The 27,772-nt window shown below is 40.7% G+C and overlaps 1 protein-coding gene across 1 annotated transcript in view; it reads right to left on the bottom strand.

Moving 5' to 3' along the window:
- khdrbs3 (KH domain containing, RNA binding, signal transduction associated 3) overlaps nt 1–25,689 on the bottom strand; it is a 108,625-nt gene extending 82,936 nt beyond the window's left edge. Inside the window, exon 1 of the mRNA XM_046058091.1 lies at nt 25,255–25,689. Within this exon, the coding sequence (XP_045914047.1) occupies nt 25,255–25,345 (91 nt within the window). The 5' untranslated portion in view covers nt 25,346–25,689. The remainder of the gene's footprint in view (nt 1–25,254) is intronic.
- Between the last annotated feature and the right edge of the window lie 2,083 nt (nt 25,690–27,772).

Genomic DNA, 27,772 nt, shown 5'->3' with positions numbered 1-27,772 from the left:
CTAAGAGTTTTTATGCTAAGCTAAGAAAACTGTTAGCTTGCTTTTGCTTCATTTATCGGACAGACATGAGAGCAAAGAAAGCAAATATGTGTATCCCCTAAAAAGCCAAACATTTCGTTAAAGGTTAAGGCTGGTAATATGTTTTATCAATTTCACACACTGTCCTGGTCCTGTGTATTAATTCACCACTGAAAATAATCCCCCAAAACACACTAATTCTTATAAATTTTTAATGTTTCCTAATAAGTACCATCCCCAGCTTTGTTTGTTTTGGTCATTGTTGAAAGTAAGAAAAATTTAAGATTTATATTTAAGCAGAACTTAGTGGCACTCTCCTTACAACATCTTGTTACTGTACGAAGGTTTACTGCAAGCTAGCATGTGGTATATAGTGCATCACATTAAATATTTGTATGGTATCTCTATTTGCTGTTTTTAGTGGTCAGGTCAGCCGCAGATGATCAGGTCAGATGCGTGATCAAATACATCCTTAAATCTTTACTGTGCAGTATTGCTGCACAGTGAGCCCAGAGAGGCTTGAGAATGACAGAAAGAGAGATGTTGATAGAGGGAAGCCAGAGCACGAGGTGGAGGGGTGGTTAGCAGTATGCAGCTGGGGCCGGCTGTGCTGAACGGGCAGCAGCCAGGCTGATGGATTACACCGGCTCTCTCCTGGGTAAACGGACACCGCCACCCCTCCCCTTTTAACAATGTCTCAGCCTGTATCGTCATTGAAATGTCTCCAAAGATGGAGGTGAACATGCAGCTGAGCCACTTAATCTGAGAGGCTACATTTCTACCACAAGCAGTGGATTTGAGAGACCCCTGCAAAAGATATTCTCTAAACAAATCTGATATCATTTTCACAGAAATGTCTTGTCTACTAATACCAATTTTATCTGCGAGCCAAGAGCAGCGCTGAAAAACAAGACAATCCAGCCGCTCATCGATTCAGTCAAGACTAATTGCCGGGAAAGAAGCCCATATAGTTTTCATACACATCCTATCTCGTTGTCATTTGCAGCGCAGCTATGAGTGGAGTGACTCTGCAGCCATGGCTTCACAAGTTATGACACCAGGGATCACCACTGCCTCTTCTAGTATGAATAAAGCATATCAGGGCCTGCTGATCGCTACACAAGCCACTTCAATCAGGTCTGTCCTTAAAGGCCACGCTGCTTAAGAATGTACTCTGACTAAATAAATAATGTGAAATATGAATGTGCAAAGAGCAAAGCAGAGTAAATTAACCCCCCCACCCCACCCCACCTCCGCTAAACACGCAAACTTTCATATTTCCTCTCATAGTGTCTATGTCGAGGGGCTGTCCTCATGTTTCACAGCTACAAACTGAGTCCTCAGTAAAGCCCTTGACATTTTCTCAACTACTTCATCAAGCTTTCAAGCAAGGAAATCCCACAGCCATGCCCCCTGTCTAAATGCTTTCCTGGGCTGGCTTGCTAGATTGCAGAGTAACAAATTACAGTAACAGTAATTCAATCACCGGAAGTGTAATCCCTTCTTACAGTTAAACACCTGCGAGATTTGTTAAGGAAAGAACTGAAATAAAAATAAAAAATAAAGTTGTTTTTTTATTTCCCTAAAAGTGTGGCCTGAGGCAAAAGAGCTGTAAAATTGTAGATGAAACAATTACAGTTGCAAATAATTATAACATCATTCGCATAACAGCTGGGTAATTGTAATAGACAATTTTCATGAAAAATACTCTAAATGGTGGGCAAGTGTCCACTAACAGTGTATTCTGGGACATCTCAACAATTAGTCAACATTAGAATCATCATTGCTAACTAATCATTTCTTATAACCATAACAACAACACTGATGTTATATTAATGATTTAACTCACTAAATGTGATAGGCCTAGTGAACACTTTTTCCAGGAGGGCTTGTCTTTGCCTTCCAAACTGACCTCCAGTATTTAAGGGCTTTCTGATCTGATGCTGTTTTGGGCAGGACATCATTGTTTGCCAGTGTCTTCCGAAACTGATACAAATCACCCTTCCAAAAATGATTCATATCATTATGGTTAAAGTTTGGTTAGAATTCGGCACAAAAACAACTTTGCTAGGGTTAGGAAAATGCTATGGTTTGGGTTAAAGTGCTAGGGTTAGGGCACTGTCATCATCATTAAAAGAAAGCAATGTTGACTGTTGGCAGAAAACGGGAAATGAGCGATCTCCTGTGTCAAAGTCTGCCGCAGGGTTGGAAATTAACCTTTTTGTCCACCTGCCACCGTGGCTGATCCACCATTTCTTCTGGCGGACAGGAGTCATAATACACACAGCTGCTGAAGGTCTTTCTCGGGAAAGAAAACATAAACATTAATCGTTTTAGGCATTTTCGCAACTTAATTAATTCATTCTCACTGATGGTATTTGTCTCTGTCTTCTGTAAGATGCCAGAAGCCAGTAAAAAGGCCCATCCTGAGTTCCCCGAGCCGGAAGAAAAGTCTTCAAATTGATTGTTTTGTCCAACCAACAGTCAAAGATAATATAATATATAATAAAAGAACAAAGAAGCAAAACATCAAATTTGAGAACAGGCAAACATTTAGCTTTTTTGTAAATCATTTTCTGTCAGTCAACAAATTAATTATTAACCGGTATTATAGCAATGTTCCCCAGTGTAGAAACTATTAAAGATCACTTGTGTTGTGTCAAGCTGTTCTTTGCTTCCCTCATCCATTTTCTCTTACAATTCTCACCCTCTCTTTATTTTTGAACATTTTGAGAAAGAGTATGTTACTGTGTTGGGGTGACTCTGTGGATGGCATTATTGATTGATTAAAAATAACCCTTGCTACTTTGATAGCACAGTCTTCAGTAGGTCACCATATCTGATTAACCTTTTGTGCGTGGCCAAGCTTTTAAAAGCGGGGGAGACATTAACAGAGCCTCACTATATTCTGCTCCTATTCTAAGTGATTAAATCAATTGTGAGTGCTTAGTCTCACTTCAGGTCCTTGCTGTAGGAGCGATAGTGTCGGCCTGCTGAATCCTTGTTCGCTGAGTCACCTGGCGTGCACTGCCAAGCACTTACCAGATCCCCGGGAAGCACATCAAACCTGGGATTTTATGAAAGAGGATACTGCGGAGAATCACGATGGGAAGCCGGCTTGGTGACAAGATCAAGGGAAAGAAAATAAGAGAAAGAATAAGCTCCTTTGTGAGGCTCATTGCGCTTGGTCAAAGCCCGAAGCGGAGGCAGAGCTTGTCCTGCGGCTACTTCCACCTCTATGGCCTGGTAGTCTGAGGTCACAAGTTGCTTGCGGGCTTGAAGTTGCAAGGAAGTCTGCAATTAATCATTCTACACAGAGCTTATCAAGGAGATTTGTTCACCATCTTTATTAAAGATATTGAATTACGGAGCGTTTTTCATTTGCGCAGTGGATTTTTCTTCCCTTCTTTATCCTACCCCATAGGAGGCGATATGTGTGATCAAGTAGCGAGCAAACCGTTGGAAAATAATGACTCAGTGTTACTAGACTGGCCTGTGGGCAGAGATTAAGGAAATGAAAAAGGGTTCATGGAGTTATTCATGTGCTCTCCCAGTCTCATTATCGACCACACACCAGAGGGGATGACACTTTGGCTCTCAGCACCTGCGTCCCTCACAGCCTAACTTTGCCATGACTCCAAACAATATCAGCACAGAGAAAATTAAAGCTGTAAGTGAATAGCGCAGGGGAGTAGTGGCAGGAAGGGAAGGCTATAACGATGGTGCCCGGTTGAACTCTTTCACTCTGTTGACTGACAGCTTGAATGTTGAGTGGAAACCCACAGTGGATGTGAGCGGATGTAGCTTTTGTGCCTCTGAAGGTTGCTTTTGTGATTGTGTTCACAATTGCACCATACTTAGCAACTGTGGATGGCGATGATTTATGGGCAAGATAATTAACACATCTTCATGAGTGTTCTCTGCGAGAAGAAAGTAAATTATTAGTAAAAGCAGTGGATTTTACTGTCTCTGTTGGTTTACACACTGCCAAAAGAGTGAATGTATGGCAGTTGACTGTGCACATTCCTTTCTTTTCACTGTCTCAGTCATTTTGGCAAACAGACATTTAAATGTACAGTATCTCTAACGTGAGTGGGTGGTTTGCTTTGTATAGGCCACCATGGTTAAGATTGAGCTGCTGCACAAACTCCTCCACACCTCTGAAAGCTTTCTCGACTAGCATCTGCAGCAAAATGCACATAAATACTCCGGGTATAGCTGGTGTTATGGGGTAGCATTCATTCTGCAGATTGGAGTTTTTGTTCTACAAACATTTTTCAGAAGCAGAGCGACTCTGGAGGCAGATGGTTCAGTTAGTTCTCAATGTGCAAAGCTCGGAAAAGAAACGATGCTTTCTGGGATTTATAAGACCAGCAAACTTAAATAGCAGTGGAAGAATCTTTGTCAGACTACAAATAAAAATACAATGACTTGTTTTTTGTCATTTATACATGAACTGTATGCAGTGGTGTAAGTATATATATTCTCATGGTGCATTACTTGCTTCTCCTTAAATGCCACTAATGTGTTTACCTGCAACAACATCCTGTTATTCATAAAGAAACTGTGCACAAAGCCAGCCAACTTTTTATAACCTCTGATGCATAAAAGCTGGAAAATGCTTCCAAGCGAACTTGGAAAGATTTCATTCAGACAGGTGTGTGTGGCTGTTTTCTTTTATACTTGTGTAGATTTGGGGTGTAATGTTGAATAAATCCGTATTTTCATATTCACAAAGAATCAAATGTATATGCGTTCCTGTGCTGGAACAGAACATACTGGTAAATTTGTCAAACAGTGTGAAACAACCAGCAGGTACAATTTACCAACTATAAGAATGCATTGATTTTGTGATTATTTCTTCTTCACATTGCTCAAACACATTTACACGTTCTGCAACTTTGCTACTAATGACTTTGCTGTGCATTTAATGGTTTAATCCCTTTTGCTAAACAATACACGGAAAATTATTTACTCTCCGCCGGTCAAAAAACACAGGAGAGAGCTGCACACTTTCTCCAAGCACAGCAAAACACACCAGTGTCAGATTGAAAGACTACTACTAACATTAGTAGTAGTTAATGTGCGTGGACTAGGCTCCCAGGTGAAGTACGGTTTCCTATTAATTGAGAAGTGTGTGAAATGGATTCCAGGTATCATTAAAGACCAATATATTGCATTTATTAGGGGTTATTTTTTCTATTGAAATTAAATCTAAAAGTAGGTTGATCTGGTGATTGATGTTTAATGATTGCTTGGATTTCCATTTAAGCAGAATAGTTTTCTTGGCAAGGGTTAGAGATATGAGTAATGGGTTTCTGTATTTGATTGGGGGGTTGACTTGTGCAATATCTCCGAGCAAGCAAAGGGATGGAGATAATGGATTCTTGCAACATAGTATTCTTGTAGATTTGGACCCAGAAGTCTTTCATAACATCTGAGAAGTTAATCACAGCTCAAAACCCACCTAAGAGCTTTTAACTACACCTCACGGTCTTCGTCAGTGGATGGAGTTTGTTCAAACTGACTCAAGACTGACTCAAACTGAGCAAACTCTGATCAAAACCATGTGATGAGGTTGAAAGTTACAGATAAAGCCAATAAGTAATAACCTTGAGTTAAGATTGTTTTGTCATTCAACACAGCACAATCAAAAGTGATTCAATAATTGACTAAACTTGTAAATTATTAACAATTTAATGATGATAATTAGTCCAAAAGTTGAATTTCCAAACAGCAGCTTACGACCAGAGGATGGATGGACATGTATTGCTCGAGTTATACATTTCCTAGAACTTAAATACACACCGTAGTTTGTGAATGTGTGTGCAAGTGTAGGTTTGCATAGCAACTTCCTCAGCTACCCCTACACCAGTGCATTTCTAATGTTGCCTAGATACTGTAGCTGCAGGCTGCTATGGCTCATTTGAACTTAAAGGTTATAGCTAACTCGGACAACTCAGTACAGTCAGATGTTATAGATGTGGGGACCACAGCTTGCCCCTTCTTCACTGTAATGAACTCTCTTGTTCTAAAAAAGATAAGTCCTGTATGAATGATATAGTGCTCTGTGCATCTGCATCTGGGCCAATCCTGCTGACAGAAATGCGGCAGAATGTGCAGGCTGACACAGACTTCCATCTCCCATGGTTGCCGCCGCAGCCAGGCTGTCAGGAAGATGAAAATATGCCTGGCTTCATTTAGTGCTGTGGGGATCCTGTGGCGAAAAGGGGCAGGTAGAGCTAATGGACTACTCTAGGACACAGTGGGGATGTCGACTCAGCAACGCCGCCGGCAGTCTCTTCGGGACGTACCATTTTTATGACAATCTCTCCGAGGCTATAGCAGGCATATGGGAGGGCCCAGGAGCCATCACCTCTGTGCCCAGATTGTGCAGGATTTACTGTAAACAAAATCCATTATCAGGGAATTTCAGGTTATTTTAGAACCAGCCGTGGTGACATAAATCAATTGGCCTGCTCTTTTGTACACTGCAAAAAATAACAACTCATTTAGCTCAGGATTAAAATACACACGCTGCTTGAATTAAAAGGTTTTTCTGATTCAAGTCTTGATATCAATGTAGCAATTTGTTTTATTTCAAGATTTGTTTTTGTCTCAAAACAGGTGGATTGTTTTAGGACCAAAATGCCTTAAATGCATAGTGAGTGTGCGCATACGCAGTACGAGCAGGTATATGTATATCTCACCTGCATATATATGCATGTCTTTGCATGCTCCTCTGTGTAATCACACATTTCTGCTGCTAACCGAAAACTAGATCTATCATGAGCTGTCAGTCTACCAGAGCAATAAGAGAGATACAGCAGCTGCACTGATTGACAGAGAGGAAATTGAAGTGTCACATGAAACATGTTAACCATGTTTTGCTGCGTGTTGTCACCCACTGGCACGCCGCTTCACTCACAGCGACGAGAGCAGGGAAAACAACAACAGCAGTAAAGATTCAGGGGTAAGGAATCGCTGAAATAGTTTCACAATTATTGAGAATCTTAACAACTAGGTAAGATATGGTGTTTAAGGCCTGCACTCTAGCTCTGGGTATATTGTCTGACAGTAATCTTTGACAGCCTTGTCAATGTCAGACCCACGACTGAGACGTAGGAGCAAATAAGGCTGTGAAAATGAGGGGGAAAAAGGGACTGTGAAGTGTATGCAAACTCTTCAGGATGACAGTTCACAGTGTAACACATTGAAGACTTGTCTTTATGTCATCTGAAAGAGAGAATCTGTCTCACACCATGGCAGAGTCATGTGTAATACCTCACTGCATCACCACCCATTGCATCATTAGCACGGCAGCTCCAAGTTGAAATATATAAGAGGTAGCTGTCCACTCCTGTCGTCAGGTTCACCCAGTTAGGGTCTGAGTTGGTGCCTTAAGCCGGTCAGAATGAAATTGCACCCTACAGAGTTAATGGGTCATTTCAGTCTGCACAAAAGCATCTGGGCAGTTGTGGTGCTGTGACAATGGCTGATAATAGAAAGTGTGTTTGAGACTTGGCAGTGAAAACTCTCCATTAAATGATCTCTGTGAAAATCGCAAAACACGCCTTTGAAGCACATACATGCCAACTGTGGGGAGGTGATAATGGGATGGAATCTCAGCAGCTAAAGGTCATGCACGTGTTATGTGTTGCTAACTCTGCTGCTGGTAGAGAATATCTTCCAATCTTGTTCATTTTATATTGTGAAAAATAAAAAATGTACCAATAAAACCTTTAAAAACACATTATTGACTCCTAAAAACACTTTATGAAATATTCTTTATTGAGATGAATACACTTACTAACATCTAACTCATAAAAAAAGAAGAATGAACTCACCTTAAAGGTAGGACATGCCATTCTAATCCAATACATGTTTTTTTTGTCAGATTCAGTTAATATCTCCTCCTCACTAGCTGTCCATTCTGTGTGTGCACTGAAAAAAATCCAGTGTTTGTACACAGCCCCTGGCTCTGTAAATGGGAAACAAACAAAGTGGCTTGGACAGAGCCACACAACACTATTCCAGCCATGATTTGTGTGTCGGGTAACGTTAAATGACTTGCCCATGGACATTCAGCTTACTTTCTAGTTTGCCAAGATACGCTGTTGTTGGGCAGGAGAGCAGTGAGTCTCGCTGTCTGGAGCTGCTGTGCTGGCTGTGGGAAACCGTCTTGTCCTCTTTGCATGTTAGCTTTGCAACAGCAACTGTAGTGACAGTTTGCTAACCCAGAACGTAGTTTATGTTTGTTACATTACTTGCTGTGTCGTTGTGTGCTCTATATCATGGTATTTTTCATGGTACTGGATTTCTCCAGAATTGCGTACCCCATCTTTAATAGCAGTACGACTAAACAAGCATGAAAGCTATTGTATTGTTTCATGTGAGTCAGTTATTTTTGAGTCTGTGTGCTGGATTCACTTATTTGAAGACACTTGATTGAGGGCCAGATATTGCTTCTATACACAATTGTGTTGTTATGCAGTGCCAAAGCCGTCATTACACATTGTTATGCAAGAGCATCGCATATCCTGTTTATTATTATTTTAACATTGCCACAAGGCTTTATTCATGGTGGCAAAGAAGCTGTGTTGTAATTGTTGTGTTTTCAATAATTTTCAAAACAAGTATAGAGTGACCGTTCCCCCACCACCTTTTAGCACTGCAGCTGGCTTTAAATTCAGGAAATTCAATGCCAAGTCTCCCCACTTCCATTTCTGGCTCTGAACATCTGAGAGCAATTTGGACCAAATTCAGCATTTACACATTCAGACCTGTGGGTGCAAAACAGTTAACATGTGGTGAGAAAAAGTTATGACTTTTACTAAAAAAATGCAGACGTCAAGTGCTGTATTAATTGTACTTTACTGGAATGTATCCTACTACTACCTTCCATTCATGATTATAATATGATTAAAATATCTTCATAACTTTGTTTTTCATTTCATTTTGTGATGGAATAATATTTACTTTCAGTGTATTGTCTAGGTCTCCACTTCCACTGCTATGCCGATGACATCCAGCTCTACATCTCCGCTAAATCCATCACCACTACAACTCACTCCACTCTGACCAACTGCCTCACTGAAATAAAATCACGGATGCAAGCCAACTTTCTCAAACTCAGCTGTGACAACTCAGACTTCATCACATCATTGGTCCCAAATTACTCACCAAAACACACATAATTTCTGTCTCACCATTAACAACACCACTCTGTCCTGTAGAACCTCCACTAGCTCCCTGTTCCTTCTCCTCATCCACAAAACCCTCCACAGCCAGGCCCCCTCCTACCTCACTGACCTGCTCCACCACCACACTCCCCGCCATAACCTCTGTTCGTCTGACGCCATCCTCTTGCTTCTGCCACTCAGGACCAAGCATTGGACCTGGGGTGATAGAGCCTTTCCCAAAGCTGTCCCCCCTCTCTGGAACTCTTTGACCAAACAGATCCCAAACTGTACTGATCCGTCCATGTTCAAATCACTAATTAAAACCTTTTCACAACAGCTTTTTTGTGTTGTATATCTTTTAAACCTCTAGGTCCTAAGCCCTTTTTGGACCGTTTTCTCTATTTATACATCTGGGCTTATAAACCACATGTAATGAAGATGGAACACCTTGTGTTTGGTATCCATGGATTCATAAGACACTAAGCTAACATAATCATGCATGTAATGTGCTTATAAAGGACGTATGAGTGAAAAATACACAATAAACTAGAGAATTTCATAAACGAAAATTAGATTTTTGTGATTTGTTAATGTATTTTAATTATCTTTTGAATCTGTGTATTTCATAGCATGTGAAATATCTTGAAAAGCACTATAAATAAAATTTATTATTATTATTATTATTATGTTCTCTTTGATTCCAGAGCCCTGGACAGATAGGCTAGATGTGTTTGGAAGTCCTAATCTAAACAAGCAGCATGTGCCTTGTTAAGTTACAGAAAGAGTGCAGCCAATTCAAAGCCATTGTTTTGTTTTTTTTTCTTGTAGAACAAAAATGAAACTGCTTGTTATCCAGGTTCTGCCGTTGCTACACCTCCGTAGCTGCAGTAAGACTCCGTTCCACTCTTCATCCTGCTGCTCTTAGCTCCTATACTTAGTCCCAGCAGACGTCTTACAGTGCTTCGGTCAGAGGAGGGAGACATGCACATCTCATTAATTATGTCTCAGTTGAAATATCAGTCCACAGCTCCCAGCCATTTGACTAAGGCAAAGGTAATGAAACCCCGTGCAATGAAGCTAAATGAGACAGCGTGGGGAAGGAGGAATGGGTGGGGTTTGCCAGGTCAGGGGGGAGTTAATCTGAAGCTAAAGCCAGTTTGAGGTTAAAGTTTGGGGCTGTAGGGCCGGGTGAGTTAGGCTAGGTTTTTAAGGAAAACACCATGGCTTTAGAATCCACAATTCTATAAGAAAGTAAAGCCTAACATTTTGTACTTGAAATCAGCTGAATAGTCCGACAAAACAAACCAGATATCTACCCCCCTACTCGCAAACTGTCATATCAGTACAGTGCAGTATTTACATCACCCGAGAGCAACCTTTATCAATAAATGTTTCCTAAATGTAAAGCATTGAGAAGGTCACAGTCAATTAGATGGATAAAGTAACAGCGATGACATTCACGTTGTCATAAAAGGAGAGGGTTCGACCCCCTGGGACCAAGGGACAGATAGAGCTGAGACCTACTGCCACGGCCACATCTGCAGGAAGTCAATGACTGATGCCAGCAGAGACAACAATGTTTTTGCCTTTGTGCAAATTGCAGAAACATAACCATAAATTTGCAAGCAGCCGATCAATACAGCCCAGACGTGGCCAAGTCCTGAGAAACGTATCCAAGGGAAACCATTCGATAACTCTGATCAGAGATGGACTGGTAGCCTGCTATTAATCTTCCATTACCAGCCACAGGACAATGGCCATTGTGAACGAGCTCGAGACGTTTCGTGACAGATTCAGCCATTAAAGATCGCACTGGTGTGTACACCTGGCGATTGGACATATTTCTCCTTCTATTATTGGTGCAATGATGATCATTCATCAGATGTGGTCCATTAGAGTGGTCACGTTACAAAGGGCAGCACCACAGCCTTTTCCTTTCACCAACAAGACTCTGTATACTATATCACTAGCCACCGAGCCAACATATTCAGTATTTCATCTCGTATTGCTTACATGACAGATCATTGATTGCGTGAGTTGGATTTCCAGCATTCCCTCCAAAGAAAGATCGAGGGCTCTTTTTTATAGACTGCAGTTTTTGAATGTATCTGTAATAATGCAGTCATTGTAACCTAAAACAATGCTTACTTAGGAACAGAAGAAGTGTTTCTCTCTTCATTTTAATGACAAGGACAGTCAATGACTGTGACTATGCTTAATAGTAATGTTCCCATTATGCACAGCCGCATCTCTGGAGACTAACCTTAAATATGGGACTACTCAATCATGACGAGAGGAACCCATGTTGGAATGAAATGGGTCATACGATACTTTAAATAAATATGATAATGAGGCAGACACTACCGATTGCCAGGGGGGTTATTTGTGTTATGTGGAGAGAACAGTAGGTAGATTGGAACTGGATAACACTGCTACATTGGAGAGGCCAGGAGAGGGGAGAGTGGTCTACAGCAGCACATGGGGGTAAAGATGGGATGCACTTTGCTGTGGTATGTGTAATGTGTGAACGAGTTTGTGGTGTTAACAAGCAAATCCTTCAATGCGTTCTCATGATACGAGTCGTGTGAATTTGAAAATTAGAGCACTAAGAAAAAATATATAATTTTAAAGTTATGTAATTTTATCTGAAGCGGTCACAAGTATATGATGAGAATAATTAAAAAAAACAGATGTTATTCCATCCTTGTATTTCTCTTTAATCTATTCTCTTATTTTATGACTTGTGATTGTATTGCTGGGGCGACCTGTGTTTCTCTCATCTAACACATTTCATTGTACCGTTGACCCTGTGTTAACCTACACATGACCAATAAAACTGAACTGAACTAATAGTAAATGCTAAAACTTGGTGTAACAGTAGTTAACATTAGCTACCATAAACTACTGCTCCTACCAGAACAAGTAAGGCTAGATCAGCAGAGCCCCTATGTGTATTGAGTTGAGCAAGGGTGCAATTTATTGCTTATGAATTTTAGTTTTTATCTGTTAAAGGGAGACTGTTACATAGTGCAGTTTTAAAGAGGAAAAAATATCCATGGATAGACTTTAGGCATTCAAAATCCCATTCCACGTGCTGGACCTAAAATATTCTAAAATTCCCCAGATTCTGTCAGCAAATTTGTCTTTCAAAAAAAAAGAAAACATAGGAAGTGATGCGTATTAGGAATACAATTGGACTAAAAGGAAGAATAGATTTCCAATATAACTTTTGCATTGTGTTTTTGACAAATAAAGCTAATATGCTTGATATTTTGTTAAGTCAAAAATCAAACCTTTTTATCATTTGAAACTTTAATATAAACAGAAACCTTATACAGCTCCAAAGACAGTTGAGATATAATCGAGGGTAACGTATGACATAGAAGAAGACATAATGCATTTAGATTCTTATGTGAACCCGAGACCTTAATTTCAGCAAACTGTGAACCTGTGGGAAAACGGAACTGGAAAACCCGCTGAGGGTTGTAACAACCTCCAAAAGTGAGAGGACATAAGAAAACCACCACAGGAATGAGCCCCAGAAAACCACTTGAAGGAAGGAAGAGGCTTTAAACGAGCGATGATGAACAGAAGATGTCTCCTGTAAGCTGGACTCTTCCTTCTCAGCAGCGTTCACAATTATCTCTCACTGGGTGACCTGAGGAGCTCAGTGGGGGTAATGTACTTCTATGAGATCTTTCACACATAGTGCAATTTATCCTACAGCACTGTGGATTCTCCAGCCTCAAAGGCATCATGTAAGGGAGTAAACGGAGCAATAAGTCAAGCGCTTGGAGTGATGTCACTTTACACGAGGGTTAGATGCGCATATTTTTGTGCCCCGATATTTGGCTTTTGTTACACATCATATATTGATCGGTGATGTGATCCTGCTCTGAGACATGGCGGTTCCTCACTGACCAGAGGCGCAGCTGAACCGGTCTGAACCGGAAAAGTGTGCAAATTTCATTTTCTTCACATTATGTATTTTTACTAAAACTTGCTCAGTAAATGAATTATTCTCTAGCAACCTCATGTATCTTACTGTTTTGTGTCTTAATGATGATGGTCAAATTCAAAGATGAAAAACTGCACAAAAAAGATAATAATGGCAAAACATTTCAATGGGCCACACAAACAATGCAAAATCAACGAGATCAACCTTCAACACCGTTATCAGTCATTGTTTATGAATCATTATGAGTTCTACTGTTACATATTTACAAAATGATTATACACTATATTATACCAAGTTATTATACGTGCTTACATCATTCTACTGTTAATATTGTGCAATTAAAAAAAGCTTAATTAAGTTCAATAATGTGAAAAGCTAATAAAATACATAATATGTATATATATTTTAAAATATATAATAAATACTCCTTTGTTTCTGTCTACATTTGTCTGAGCAGATGCTCCAGTAAATAAAGCAGCACTGGATCTGTGACCAAACATAAAGCATGCAACAAGGGCCCCTGTGTTTTTCTGTTTTGTTTTGTAAATCAATGCACTTTCCCTCATTGATTTCGAATACGATGCTCCGCGTGCATACAGCTGTTTCATTTATGTTACAAGGTTACAGGCTCGCTGCTCATGCATGCCACCTGCTCTGGCACTTTCTCCATCGGCTTTGGACTTAAGTTTCAGCCTGCGTCTGTGCCCTCAGACGCGAGATTTGACGCAGGACCTGTAAGGCTCTCCAGACCCCAAAATACAGCTCTGATTCCTGGCCCTGTAATGCAATCCACTCCTCCGGGTGTCTCCCTGGATCCTGTGTTCTTATCAGCTCCTCCAGGATGAGAAGCTGTCAATACAACGACCACAAAGAAAGAAAACCATTCCTTCCCCCTACTTCTCATATCAACGCAGCCCATCTTCACACAGGACCAACCCTGGTCAGACGGCAATTAAAACCTCGACCCTCTGGTGGAAGGGTGGGCACGTGCGAACCACAGATCTATAAACTTGATTTCTATCCATTCACCTCTTGCAGCCTCCCATCGACACGCCAGCTCAGGAGGCGTTGACTGTGCGGACTGCATGCTCCCTGCAATTACAATCATCTTTGCCAGAGATGCATCACATATGACAGAAAAGAATTGAGCGGTGATACTTGTGATCCCGTCACTAATGAATGAGCTGCCTAATAAATAGCTGCAGAAAAAAAAAGAAACATCATAACATGTTATTTTGCCTATTATTAAGTCCTCAAATCTTCAGAATAGACATGTTCCTTCATTACCATGAACACACACACTGTAGTTTATTTATACAGGTAGTTTATAAGACAATCCCAGATACATCCTACTACTGTAAATACTCACTAGTGACCAAATGTGTGTTTAACTGCAAAACAAGTAATGTTTTCTAAAACTAGTGCCGAGCTTTTTTAAGGAAATGACTCAGCATTTTGGGGAGATAAAACTTTATATTTGTGACCTGTTTTCATAGACATATGTCTTCAGAAGGAGCCAATGACCTTGCATAATTTTCTTTGCTTGTATTGAAATGAAGTTGACAATTGATTCCCATTCATCAGTTGTAGGATTTCAGTCAAATGTGACCAAAACAACAATAATTAAGTCATTTAATAAATTAAAATGAAGCAGCTGCCTTATCCAGTTTTGTTCCCTGAAGTGGGAAAACTGGCATAATTATTTTGTGATAAGTATATTTTCTCAAGTACTGCTAATTTCCTATATTAAATGTTTTAAGCAACATACAAATAACAAGAAAGTGTAGCAATGTGCCTCTGCCCAGATAAGGAAAATCTGTCCCTTTTAAATAAAGGTTTGTATAAGTACAAATTCAATCTTTTGCCTTTGCGAGAGCCACGCACTCCTCACTATGCTGTAGGGCCTTATGGCGGATATACTACAAAAAAAAAAATAAAACAGATTCCATACAAGCTCCAAACTTTTTCTGTGGACTAATGATGGCCACAGAGAGAGAGAGGCAGAGATTTAACAAGCAGACAGACAGAGATCCACTTCCAGGTCAAAGTAACCAACCTCTTATTGGGAAAATCCTAGTTGAAACTTTAACAAGAAGTGCTGCCAAATGGCACAGCAAAGGAGCACATATGGACCATCAGTTTGAGCGTCACACAAACAGCAGCAACAGTATGGTTTTACTGCAGAGGAGAGAGTGGATAACTGCGCTTGTTATGAGGATCGTATATCCTGATTTGACCCCTGTTTATGGTTTGCCTATAAGACTTGATGAATGTTTTACAGCCAATTGCAACAGCAGTGACATGTTAACAGGCTGACAAAAAAAATATATACATGCTGCATCTGGTCACTGCGCTGTGTTAATGGAAATGAGGTGATGAGATCATTGAGTAAGTCTGTTTAGAAACCGCCACTCTAATATAATAGCATGAAAATTACAAATTTTGCTTTGCGTCGTATTCTATTTTCAACAATTGTGCTGGCATGTCATATGACAAGGTGAAAAAAAAGGGCACCAGAAACATAGGAAGATGCCCCCGAAAAATCGGAACACAATTAGGCTTTAATATCAGGCTCTTAAAATAGAGACGGGGGACACAGCGAAGCAAGCAGCCCAGCAGGACACAAGGAAAGGTCTCTTGGCACTGGTGGTAAATGAGCATCCATCTCTCCTCCTCCCTCAGTACATTACAAGATAACTTTTCCTGCTCCAAAAACCCAGAAAACGCACTTAACTTTCATTTACTGGTATTCCGCCGCCGTCGCTCATTAAAGATTCATGCCCACCGCCACCAAAGCCTCTGCCCCTTTTTTCAGGACATTTAATGAAAAATACCACAAAGTCCAACTAAAATTAAATTGCATGATTTTTGTCTGCTACTTTATACATATGTGGGTTTTTTTGTGGCTCACGATAGGAACTGCTAGTTTTAGATTCATTTGATGTAATACCGTTCTGGTAACCGTCTACGTGGATGGAGACCTTTTTTCATACAATCATTTAAATCTAGCATATCGCAGATACCTCATCGTTCCATCAGACTTTGACCAGCAACTCACATTTTATTTTACTGCTCCTTATCTAGCTTAGAAACATGAAGACCTTGTCCTGCACCGTAGCTTGTTGAATGAGCCACCAATTCCCACCAACATTCACCGGGCACTGCAACATCAGTTTGGAGGCTAGGTAGCTAATTAGCTGCTTTGCTGCAGCACATTAAACAGCATGTAAACTGAACTGCCACTGTCACTTCAGTCTGGTTACATGCTGGTGTGGTCCTTACTCTTCAGGACCACCGCTAACAACACACTGTCTGCCCAAGGCCTGTAAGCTACAGCGCAGGCTTGTTTTGTCTCTAGTTCCCTACGGTGTGACACGGGCACTCTGGCAGCCTGCCAGCTGCTGTCCATCAAGCGTAGACACTGACACGCACTGTAGAAAATTAATGCTGCTAATGGTTACTTATGAAAGAATGATGACGTTTGGAATTGTTTTGTTTCTTCCCATTACATCAAAATGACACTTGATGTTTATTTATGGCAATAGAAGAATGTAATCTGGTTCTGTTTTGTAAATATTTTTTTTCTGATGAGATTTGCAATATGCATGTGCTACATGGCGTACAGGATGTGAATGTTCTATTGTCTTAGTTTCTTTGTATGCTGTGCTATAGCAAGAAGAGAGTGCAGCATAACTCCGCTTTTTAAAATTCTGAATAAAAATAAAAAATAATTAAAAGCAGACTCTCCCTGACAAAAGAACCTGTCTAAAATAATAGATTAGAGAGGCAGCGCAGATGACACTGTAGCATTCAGGACACAAAACAGAGCATAGGCTATTATTTCCTTTTCTCCCAACTAGAACTCAACAGAACTTGTTGGGATATAACATCTACTGTTCAGTGCAGTTGACTCCACCGACACTTTAGGTGTTTGAGACTGGATTGGAGGCGTTTCTCGCCTATATAGAAATTCTGAGATCAGTACCTATGAATACATTTATCCTGCAAAATAATATAATACCATTTGCATCACAATTTCTACATTCACAAGGATGAAAAAGATATGAGCGGGCAATCTGTGAGCCCTTGAACTGTGCCAACTGACTAGAGAGTGGTTGAAAAAAGATTTTAGGCTTTTATTGTGAGCTTTTGATATCTAATGCCAAGGATTAGACGCACAGAAGTAATAAAGAAGACTGTATACATAGTGGGCACATTCATTCTCCCAACATCAGAGGGGGCGAGGGATGGAGAGCCTGCTAAACTGTACAACAACAACAACAAAAAAACTGAGGTTATGATCTTCAACCTTGGATATTTTTTCCATGTCACAGTAATGTTCGAGGGGAGCTCAGAATCATAATATTGTACCTAACACAGTATTTACTGAGAGTGTAGGTGACTTACACCATCTGTTTATAAAGCAACAGGCTCAGGCAGACACTGCCAGAAAAAAGGCACAAGGTCCCCGGGCTTATCTTGGTAGAGGTGTGCTGCTGCTCCTCGGCACCAGCGAGGTGGAACGATAAACATAATTAAATTGAGTTGGATTACACAAAATGGATCGGATCAGTTGGGGAGGCGGAGAAGCTAATCCAGTGCAATCCACTCTATAGAGGTGCCAACCGCACAAAACGACATAAATAAAGAAGAGGGAAAGGGAAGCGGTGGCTGTCGCAGGGAGATCAAGGCAGGGGCCCAGAATGGACCCTTTCAAGGAAAAAACAAGCTCCAAAGTCAAATATTAACTTCAACAGTGCAGTTTAGTTCAGGAAACAAAAGTGGGCTGAAAATACTTCTCATTCTCTACGGAATCTGAAACACCAATAAAGCACTTTAATCGTAAAAGGAGGTTGCTGTGCGTGTCAAAATTTAATAAACAATTAATTTCTACCACTCCTATCCCTTGGCGAAGTGGGAAATCACACGTCTTTGACAGAGATTTAGTCATGGACGAGATGCACCTCTCTCTACCTGCAAGTGCAGAATACGCTCACGGAAAATGTGCTCCAGTTATAGAACAGGAGACTGGGGGATGTGGTATGAAAGCAGGTGGTGAAGAGTAGCCTGGGAGTCTCTATATGTTCTTTTAAGACTGAACTTTTCTTAGTTATCACCAACACATCTACAGCAGTGATCCCATAACTGCCTTTTTTCTTCGATTTAAGCTCATTCCATTCCGCTCCTCCATTTTTTCAGATTACATTTTGCCTCTTGTATGGGACTTTGGTACAGTCCCCTTACAAATAACCTTTCCCTGGGGAAAGAGACTCTTAGTTTCTCTACTGCCCTGCCAACCCATTCATCCCCTCTGTTTCGTTCCTATCATCATCTGCCTCTCTCTCTCAGCTTCAGGCACACTAAACACACTGAAACAGTGTGGGGGGTTACTCTGCTTTTTAAACTAATCCAGTGTAATCCTAGTCTGTCTGTGTCCTGTCAGAACTATGCATTATCATCCAATGAAATGATTATAAATGGATCTACACGTGATGCAGGGAAGGAAAGCAGGGGCTATATTGTCGATGTGATTACATGGGTCCTCTCCCTATCCTTCCTGCAATTTAAGAGTTAAACTGCCTGGTCTTGTTAAACAGCATAGCTTTTTTTTGGTACCGTGGTAAATGTGTCAAGTACAGAAGGCCAGCACCACCAATTTCTAGTCTTGTTTGCGCAAATTTTATTTTTAATGTTCTTGAATGGCTGCTCGTGTTTAGTCTCCCTGTAATATCTGAGCACTTGGGCTGTATTGGCACCAGTATCGAAACATTTAAAACCATACCCAGCCTTAACGAAGACCTAGCAACACTCACATCTAAATGCTCTCCTTACCAGACAGTGAAATATCAGCTTTCAGCATTATCCAGCCCAAACAAGTGCAGTTTGCATTATTTAAGACGCCCTGGCTGGACACTTTAATTGAGAGCCTCCTCCTGGATAGCCATCCTAGCAGACAGCTCGAGGCAGGCCCTCAGCAACGGAGGGAAATACGCATTTTCGTGGCATTTGAAATATGAATGCAGCATTTATACCGGAGCAGCATGTTCAACATGGATTTTTGACAGTCTCAACACTAAATCAACAAGCTGAGCCCAAGGCGAGCTTTGCGCCAGGTGGAGACTGTATCCCATGCAATATGGTGATGGGATTGCATGGGCGGTGGTGGGATCGCTTTGGAGATGCAAGAAAAGACAGATGAACCAACAGCTGGTTATTAAATGCAATTAATCAATTCTGTTTTGTGGCATGACTTTTTACCCGCAGAAAGCAGGTCCAGTGAAAGTGACAGTGACATGTTGCTGAATTCTAAACACACTCAAAATATTAAAGCATAGGCCAATTTCATATGTGAATTATGCACTAATTAATTCTTTGTAACCAATACTTTTTTAGTTTGAAAAATATACGACCGTTTTTTCCACAATCTCTTCCTTTCTTGTTTAATAAAAAAAATGTGAGCTTCTCAGTGCATCAGTGTTTAATGCTGTCTTGTTGTTTGAAGTTGCAGCCATACAGCAGTACACCTAATAACACGGTATTTTCTGAATAGGTCAGGAAATATCGGATCAAAGGAGAAGTACGACAGCAGCTGAAAAAGAGAGGAATGTGGGAGCGGCGAGAGTGAAACAAATCAGCTAAGTGGCGGTGGCCATGAAACCAAAGCAATGAACTGAAAGATACTAAAGCGCTCAGTAGAGCTGAGGGGAACAGCAGAGTTGGGGGATTATTCTCTGTGGATTGTTACAACAAGTGACCCCTTTCATATTACACATAATCCATCCAGCCATTGTTGAGATATCAATATACTGATTAGTGCAGCTTTAAGGATATACACACTACATATCCAGCTTATACTTGTTTACTGTTTTTCAGACACTTTTTCTTCTTGGCTTCTCTCCAGTTGTTAGACCGGGTCAATAATGCCCATCCAGGTGAAGCTAGGTGAAGCTTCTGTTAAGCACTGTTATGAAATATCTGATAATGTCTCACTGGGAACTACTGTGTCAGTTTGCTCACATGCAGAGGAACAAGGATGATTCTTGTTAATATTCCAGGTTTGACACTAACTGTATTAACACCTTCCAGGTGCTGTGTCTGAGTGAGAAAAGATCTTAATCATCGCTGCCATAAAGAGTGAGAACATGCAACCCACATTAGCAGTGAAATCAGTGCTTCCACGTGACTCGTCGCATCCGTAAACGAGGCGCTAGTTTTATAGCTGGGCTCTGCCGGTGTTAGTCCTGGCCTACATTTCGCCCCCAGATTCCAGTGGGAGCAAAGCGGAGAGACACAGCACTGCTCAGCATCAGTCCACTGCTTGTCTGAATGCAAAGCGGGTTGCTGGAGCTCCCCCCCGTCTGCCCTCTTACAGTTCACTTGCAAGTTCACAACATCTGCAGGCCAAATCACAAGTCAGCGCTCGGCCTCAGACAGGTTCAGAGCTGTGGCTGCGCCTCCACCTCACTGTGTGGCTCAGCGTGTCGGCCAGCCGCAGATCCACAGATCATTATCGCTATCAAGCACTGTTTCCCCAACAAAACGATATCTCTGCCTTTGATCCTTTGCCAGAGCTTATTTTCGTTCACTTCTGGGCGTTCTAACCCAGGAACTGCTCTCACTCGGGGCAAAACTCAAGCATGGCTAAAAATACTCCTCTGTTCTGTTGATGAGATAAAAATGTATGAATTAGCGACGGGGCATCATGTCTGAAATAAGGATACTTATTCCCACACCTGCTCAGTCTGTGCAGAAAATGTATATTATTTGTTGTGTTGTTGTTGTTAGATGAGGCTGTTAATGTGATTCAAACATTGTGCTGGGTCTCCTGCTGTGGAATATCCAATTAAAAAGCACTAGATATGGAGCTTATGTGCAGCACAGAGGTTACGACGTCCAAACTGGGCGAGAGGTCCTGAAACATTCAGAGAGGGCTGCGTGCCGCTCTGCATCCACATACAGAACAAACAGAATACATCTGGGCCAGGGGCTGACTTCACAATTTAAACGTGGTATTGTTTACACAACCTGTCTAGGAAAATGACACAAAGGTAGTAATATTCATGTGAATTATATTTGAAAGTAAAGTCTTAACAGCTGTGATCGTCACAATAATCATAGCAGTGATAGTTATGCAAAAGTCATGATGTGGGCCTTGTGTCTGCATGATGTGGGAGAGAAGGTGACATATATTAAATACAAAACTGTAATATCCAACAAATCATAAGACCAATGTAATTGAATCTCTTGCTTGTTGTCATACACTTAAACATTTATTCAATTGGATAATAACATACATGTGTGTTAGTGGACATTAATAAAAATATGATCTTTAATGAGTGGAGATATTCTGGTTAAATACCTTTGCTTTATGTTGTTTATAGTCTTTGGATTTCCTATTTTGACCCAGAGTTGATGCATTACTGTCTATGTACCCCCACTCTTTGGGACTGATGCATTTTTCATTGTCTACTTCTTAATTATGGTAATTGTTTTGATTTGTTTGTGTGGGCGGTGTGGAAGGTTTACCACACCTGTCATCATAGAGCCTGTTAGTCTACAGATTTACGATATACATGGGTGTGGTGACCACATGTAAACATCTGACCTGACAAAGACGCAACTAGAAATAACATGTTGTCCATTTAAACACATTTGTGGTTTGGAGTTCTTTGTTTTATAGCATTTTAAACGGAATATTTTTGCATTTTAAAGGTGTTTGTCGGACAAAACAAGCTATTTGGAGATGTCGCCCTGGGCTCTGACAGAAATTCTGACAGGCTTTTAAAAAATATATGTCACATTTTATAGAATAAACTGATTCATTGAAAAAACAGTTTGACCAAATAAAATATTTTAACTTGGGGTAGGCTTCCAGTCCAGATAAAGCCAGTAAGTAGACGAGGGCTGTCACTTCTTCATAGCCTAATCCTAAAATACGTTGTAGAATTAGTGTCATTCAGTTCATTTGCATTGCCCCCGCTGCAGTTTACAATTTTTCCCAGACGCTTAGGTGCACGACTTGGTGAACATTAGCCTAGTTTACTGTGGGCAACAGCTAAGCTATGGGACAGATTGTATTTTCAGAATGGGAATCAGAATTATAAATGATAAAGTGACAGCCCTGAAGTTAATTGTTTTTTCTGACAAAATACATAATAGCCAAAAAAAACCCAGATGCACTTCATGGTGTTTCTGTCATTAGTATGCTGCTGAGGATCTTTCATTCCATGTAGTCCTGCTTGTCTCTCATTTTGGGTTAAGATATTTTTTCCCGCTCCAAGTGTTTGCTGCTGACTGTATGAGGCTTGTCATAGGGGCAGAGATATGGCCCCTTTGGGAGAAGAGCTCTGCGAATGGCCCAAACTTATCAAAGCAGCCCGCCCTGTCCCCGAGCTTCGAACACAATGCTTCCCTAATTTCTCCTGAATGGAAGTCTCTCCAGACCTGGGGTAATCTCATATTCGCCGCTTGCACACAGTAACTCTAGTTACTGTAGCTCTGTTCCTTGCTTCCCCTGCCAATTGCATAATCAAGTCCAGAACTCATCAGCAAGATGGCAGAAGAAGTGCTCTATTAAGCTGCATCGTGTTCCATCTGTTGTGTAAGAGAGAGATAACAGTATTTACAGTTTTGGAGTTGCGGCAGACTGTTTCGGCCAAAATTTTGTGCACCGCAGAGTTCTGCTTACTTCATAAAATGTCACGGATTAATTCTGCTGCTTGCGATGGTGTCCAACTGCAATCTTTGCCCCTACTAGAAATATCACAAACTAACTTTACTGGAACTGTTATACCAAGAACTTGTAAAGGTAAGGTAAAACTATTTAAATGTAAAACACAGGGGGAACATTTACTCTGAAATTGTTTACTCTTAAGTATTCCATCATTTTTATTTGATTTTGGAAAATGGCCAATATTTGCTGTTACCTTGCTAAAAAAAAAAAAGAAAAGAGAATGACAGTGCTCAGTGCTCCACCCTTTCTGTTGGTGAAGGGTATAAGTGTTCTTAGGAGAAAAACACTAACCCAGATTTGAATAACGAAACCAGCAGATAATAAAAAGTGCTGAGTAAAACACAGCCTTATCTTCTTCGCGGACTGAAATGAATTTACCTTACTGTACATGAATCAGCTCACTGAGACCTAAGTCTGTTCTTTCAAACGGGACTACAGCTGATGCAACTGATATTGTAGTGGCCATTACATCCGTTACTCCAACATAAAATGAATGAACAGAAGACTGTGATTATATAAGAATAGATTTACTTTTACACAGCACCATATCAAAAGGCGATAATATAGTTTATGGTAATATAGAGTTTTAATAATATACAATGGGTCTAACATATGTCTTTCTCTCCACCACAGTGGATAATGTGCCACATTCACACACTACATCTACTTTATTAGTAGGCTATCTAAGGACATAGCAGGAGCGCCAAACTCTTTCATGTCAGAAACTCACAACAATTCCAAACAAGCAATTAATTTGACCAGAAAACCCAATGTAATATAATAAAATCTGATTATACCGGAGAGGAAGATTTCAGCTGTTTGTAGTAATATGAGAAAGTAACTTTGAGATGAAATTATTCAGTCAGTTAATCAGTCAGTTGACAGAAAATTAATCAGCAGCAATAGTTTCATAGTCAGTTCATCTTTAAGGTATTTTTCAAGCAACAATTCAAAATATTTCCTAGTGCAAGCTTAACAACTGTGAGGATTCGCTGCTTTTTTCTTTTTTATGTAATTGTCAACTGAATATTGATCTATAGCTTTGGACTGTTGGTCGGAAACGCCAAGCTATTTGAGGACATCACATTGGGCTTTCGGAGGCTGTGAGGTACATTGTTCACTGTTTTATGAGAAAGGAATTAGCAGATTAATCAATAATGAATATAAACAATAGTTGGAGCCCTAAAGTAAGTGTGTATTCATTTTGTAGGTTCAGAGGGTAACGTAAGTTCTGTTATTCTGTTTGTCACTTTGGTAAAACTCCAGCAAGTAAACAACATTCAAATTAATTCATGCTTCACTATTCTGGGGCTCCTTTGGAACCCTTTGAAGGAGCCCTTGAGGTCCCAAGTTTGGGGAGCAGCAACTAGAAGGGACATGGCTGGCTGACTAAAAACAGCTTGGTGCAGGAGCTGCATCTGGGGGTTCAATAGCATTAGTTACAGTGCATCAGGACTGTTTACAGACTAGTGCACTTTGTCTTGAATGCCTCTAACAGTCTGCTAGACTGTAGACAAAGACCATGAGTGGTACCCACTTCCCACATGAGGAGCTCCACAGGGCTGCGTCTGAAGAAGTGTTTGCAAAATTCCGACAGCTTCAAAGCGGAAGGCTGTGCAGCGGATTAATTAAAGCGTCTGCTGCTGCTCCATCCGTTCAAAATTCCATTTCGGTCACGTCCACTTCTTCAAAGGAGGAAACACATGTACATTTAAATAAGAGTGCGATTATTCCACCACTTGCACCACAGCTTACACATGTCAGCATGGGATAGAGATGATCGCAGCCTGCAAAGTGGGATGTCAAGTGGTTTTAGTGTTTCGCTGCTGCTCCCATCCATACCAAACTGTTCTGATTTTATGTAATATAATGTGCACTTTCTGTACAAATATTCACTTTGTCATCACCTACATCAACATTTTTTTCCAGCTTTGTGCCAGATCACAACCAGCAACAAAAGCCTCCTTTAGAGGTGCCAACAGTAGACATTTCATCATTTATGGTCTTATGTGCCAATGCTCGTCCAATTCACATGAAAAGTTTGTTAACCTCTGGGCTGAGTCAAGCCTGCCTGCTTACTGATTTCTACACTACAGAAGAAGGCTGGCTAACATGGCATCTTGGCTGCATAACAGGTTGGCAAAACAGCAATTATGCTAAAAGGACCTCGCTATTTTAGTGTGACCAAACAGGAAATTGTAAGCAGACCCACAAACCTCTTATTTATAACTTGAAGTAGGCGGGCTGGTGGAGTCATACAGCCTGCAGCTCAACACCGTAGCGTTAAACCTGCACAGTGTGGAATAGACTCTGTTTTCACACAGCTAAACTGTTTACTCCAGTATTTAACCACGGACATTTACCTTGATCCAGTAGCCGCAGGGAGTGCTGAAAAGACGGATCCAGCGTGTCCTTCTCTGCCATAAGCTCCGGCAAGTACTTTTCGCTCTCCATCTCGTCCTGGGCTTTGGGCTCCCTTTAAGTAAACGACTCAAATGTGATTCAAGTAAATAAAAAACAAAACTTGCTCAACGTCCAAACGGCTCCAAGTTAGCTCCAAATATTTTTGATTTTCTGTGAAGGAAAAACGCGGGGGATAATGTCATTCGCGCTCGCGCTACAAGAGCACGTCTCCGTCCTCGCGGCACACACACACTCACACACACACACACACACACAATAAGCGGTTAAATGTGACCAGGAGGTTTTATCCCATCGAAGTGTTGTTGAGCCAGCAGAGCCCCGCTACGCATCACAGCCGGAGTGAGGTTCCTCTCCTCTCTGGGTGGACAGGCTCTTTGAAGCGCACTCTGTTGGATCCAGTGAGGCAGCGGTAGAGCTATTGGTTGTCGCGCGCGACACGCAGCCTGTGGAAGGGGCGGGGCGACACGCCGGAGCTGTCCGCGGTGCTGAGTCCCGCTATTACCATATTATTATCATAAACTCAATGAACAGGGGCTGCAAATCAGAAACACTGAGCTAGTGCAAAGTGCCTGCATCTGATAACAGCCACCATTAAAACTAACAAAGTCTGTTTGCTTGCATTTAATAATACATACAATACCTCAGCAGCAGCTCATCCCACTGTAGCTCCTTATCTTTTTGAAGATGCATAGGCGGCTACAGTTAGACTTAAGATGTAAATGTGTTTTGGATAACAAGCTGGAACCGATTTGCCATTGACCTTGTTCACCAAAACCTCCACACCTGCTCATAAGAACAGATCTGAGGACAAACTGATTCAATGACCAACTGCAGCACACATGAGCCAGATAAGAAAGAAAGATAGATAGATAGATAGACAGACAGTATGGTAGTTTCATCTTTTTTTTTTTGCACAGAGATCCAGAAAGCAACCAGCAGGCTATACTCCTGTGCAACAAGCCCAGGTAATCATGCAGAATCCATTTGATGTTATACTTGTGGTGGAGTCAAATTACCTAAAAGCAACCGACACACAATCAATCTGGGGCTTCTGCGCTGGTAATCCAGCCTTTATAGTTAGGAGTTAAAAGTTACAGTTTTTCATCTTTAAAGGGACCATTTATCTTAAATTTCCACTGATGTGACATGTTTTTCTAAATAAAGTAGCATGATCTTTACTGTGCAAAAATAAACGATAAAACCTAAAAACCAAGATAAAGTAAATTATGATTGTTGATGTGGTTACTGCGCATTCACATACTGCACACATCTTTTTATGGGTTAGATAAGCCCAGGGCAAACATACACCGATGAAATTAGTCTACTATAATTTGACAGATCCTAATAAGCATTTTTAAAATCTCTTTTAAGTTAACATTAGTCTCATCCTTACATAAATCATTTTCGAAAGAGATACTTGTAATGTGGACACCACCATGGTTTCAGGAACACTATGTACAACCAAGGATAACTATAAACTCCTTGATGAAAAAGACAGACACATACTGAGTCACTACTCAGAGACTTCTTCTCTTCTATGACTTCTTTTCCAGGGTTTTCTCACATATAATTACATTAAATACAGAACTACAAAGTGATGGCAAACACATTTGACAATTGCTGACAGATCCACACAGAAGATAGATATGTGAAAATATATCATTATACATAAATATATCAGCTGACCTCTTGTATTTCAAATCCGTCAGTACAGTAACAGGAGCATCTCAGAAGGCCACGTAATTGTCCACTTTATTCATTTAAGCAATTGATTTGGACTGCCTGCCTCCTTAGGTTGCTTTTACTTGTTAGGACAACCTGTCAATAGTTCTCAGGAAATCCATCCACCTTCTCATAGGTCAAGCATGCTTTCTCCAGGGCGTGTTTATGAATTCATTAAATCAGAAAACCCTGTTGTTCAGAAAACACAACCACATTAACCCCTGGTCATTATTGCAGCCGAACTTGGTGAGTCTCCAGTTTTGTAACAGAGAACAGACACTGACACTGGTGTCATTAAAAGACAGCTGTAGAGTTTATCCAGACAGCAGATCTTTAAAGATACAGCCACAAATCCACTTTATCAGACATCCCAAGTCTAACAGTTCCTGGAATCATACAATGAATGCAAAGGTGTCTTTGTGAGGAATTATGGGTGTTTAACGGCTGGGGGTAAAAAAACAGGATTTGTATGCAACCTTCATATTTGTTAGAAAATGTGGAAAAAAGATAAGAATTCTGTCAATATTTGTGGAGGATGCTGAGGTAGCCTCAGGTGGGCGGCTATCTGTAGGCTGATCAGCACTGGTTATATAAATGAGGTTTTTTTTTTTTGTATCTCCATTCTATTTCAATAACTTGGAGAAAATGTGACCCAGAGGCTAAAACTAAGATGGTTTTATGTATATTTATCAATGTTATATCCTCCATGAACTTTGGAATATGCTATTGGTTATT

Source organism: Micropterus dolomieu, linkage group LG09 (genome assembly GCF_021292245.1).
Source record: "Micropterus dolomieu isolate WLL.071019.BEF.003 ecotype Adirondacks linkage group LG09, ASM2129224v1, whole genome shotgun sequence".
NCBI lineage: Eukaryota > Metazoa > Chordata > Actinopteri > Centrarchiformes > Centrarchidae > Micropterus > Micropterus dolomieu.
Note: the sequence above shows the minus strand (reverse complement) of the source record. Positions and strands in the feature narration are given on the sequence as shown.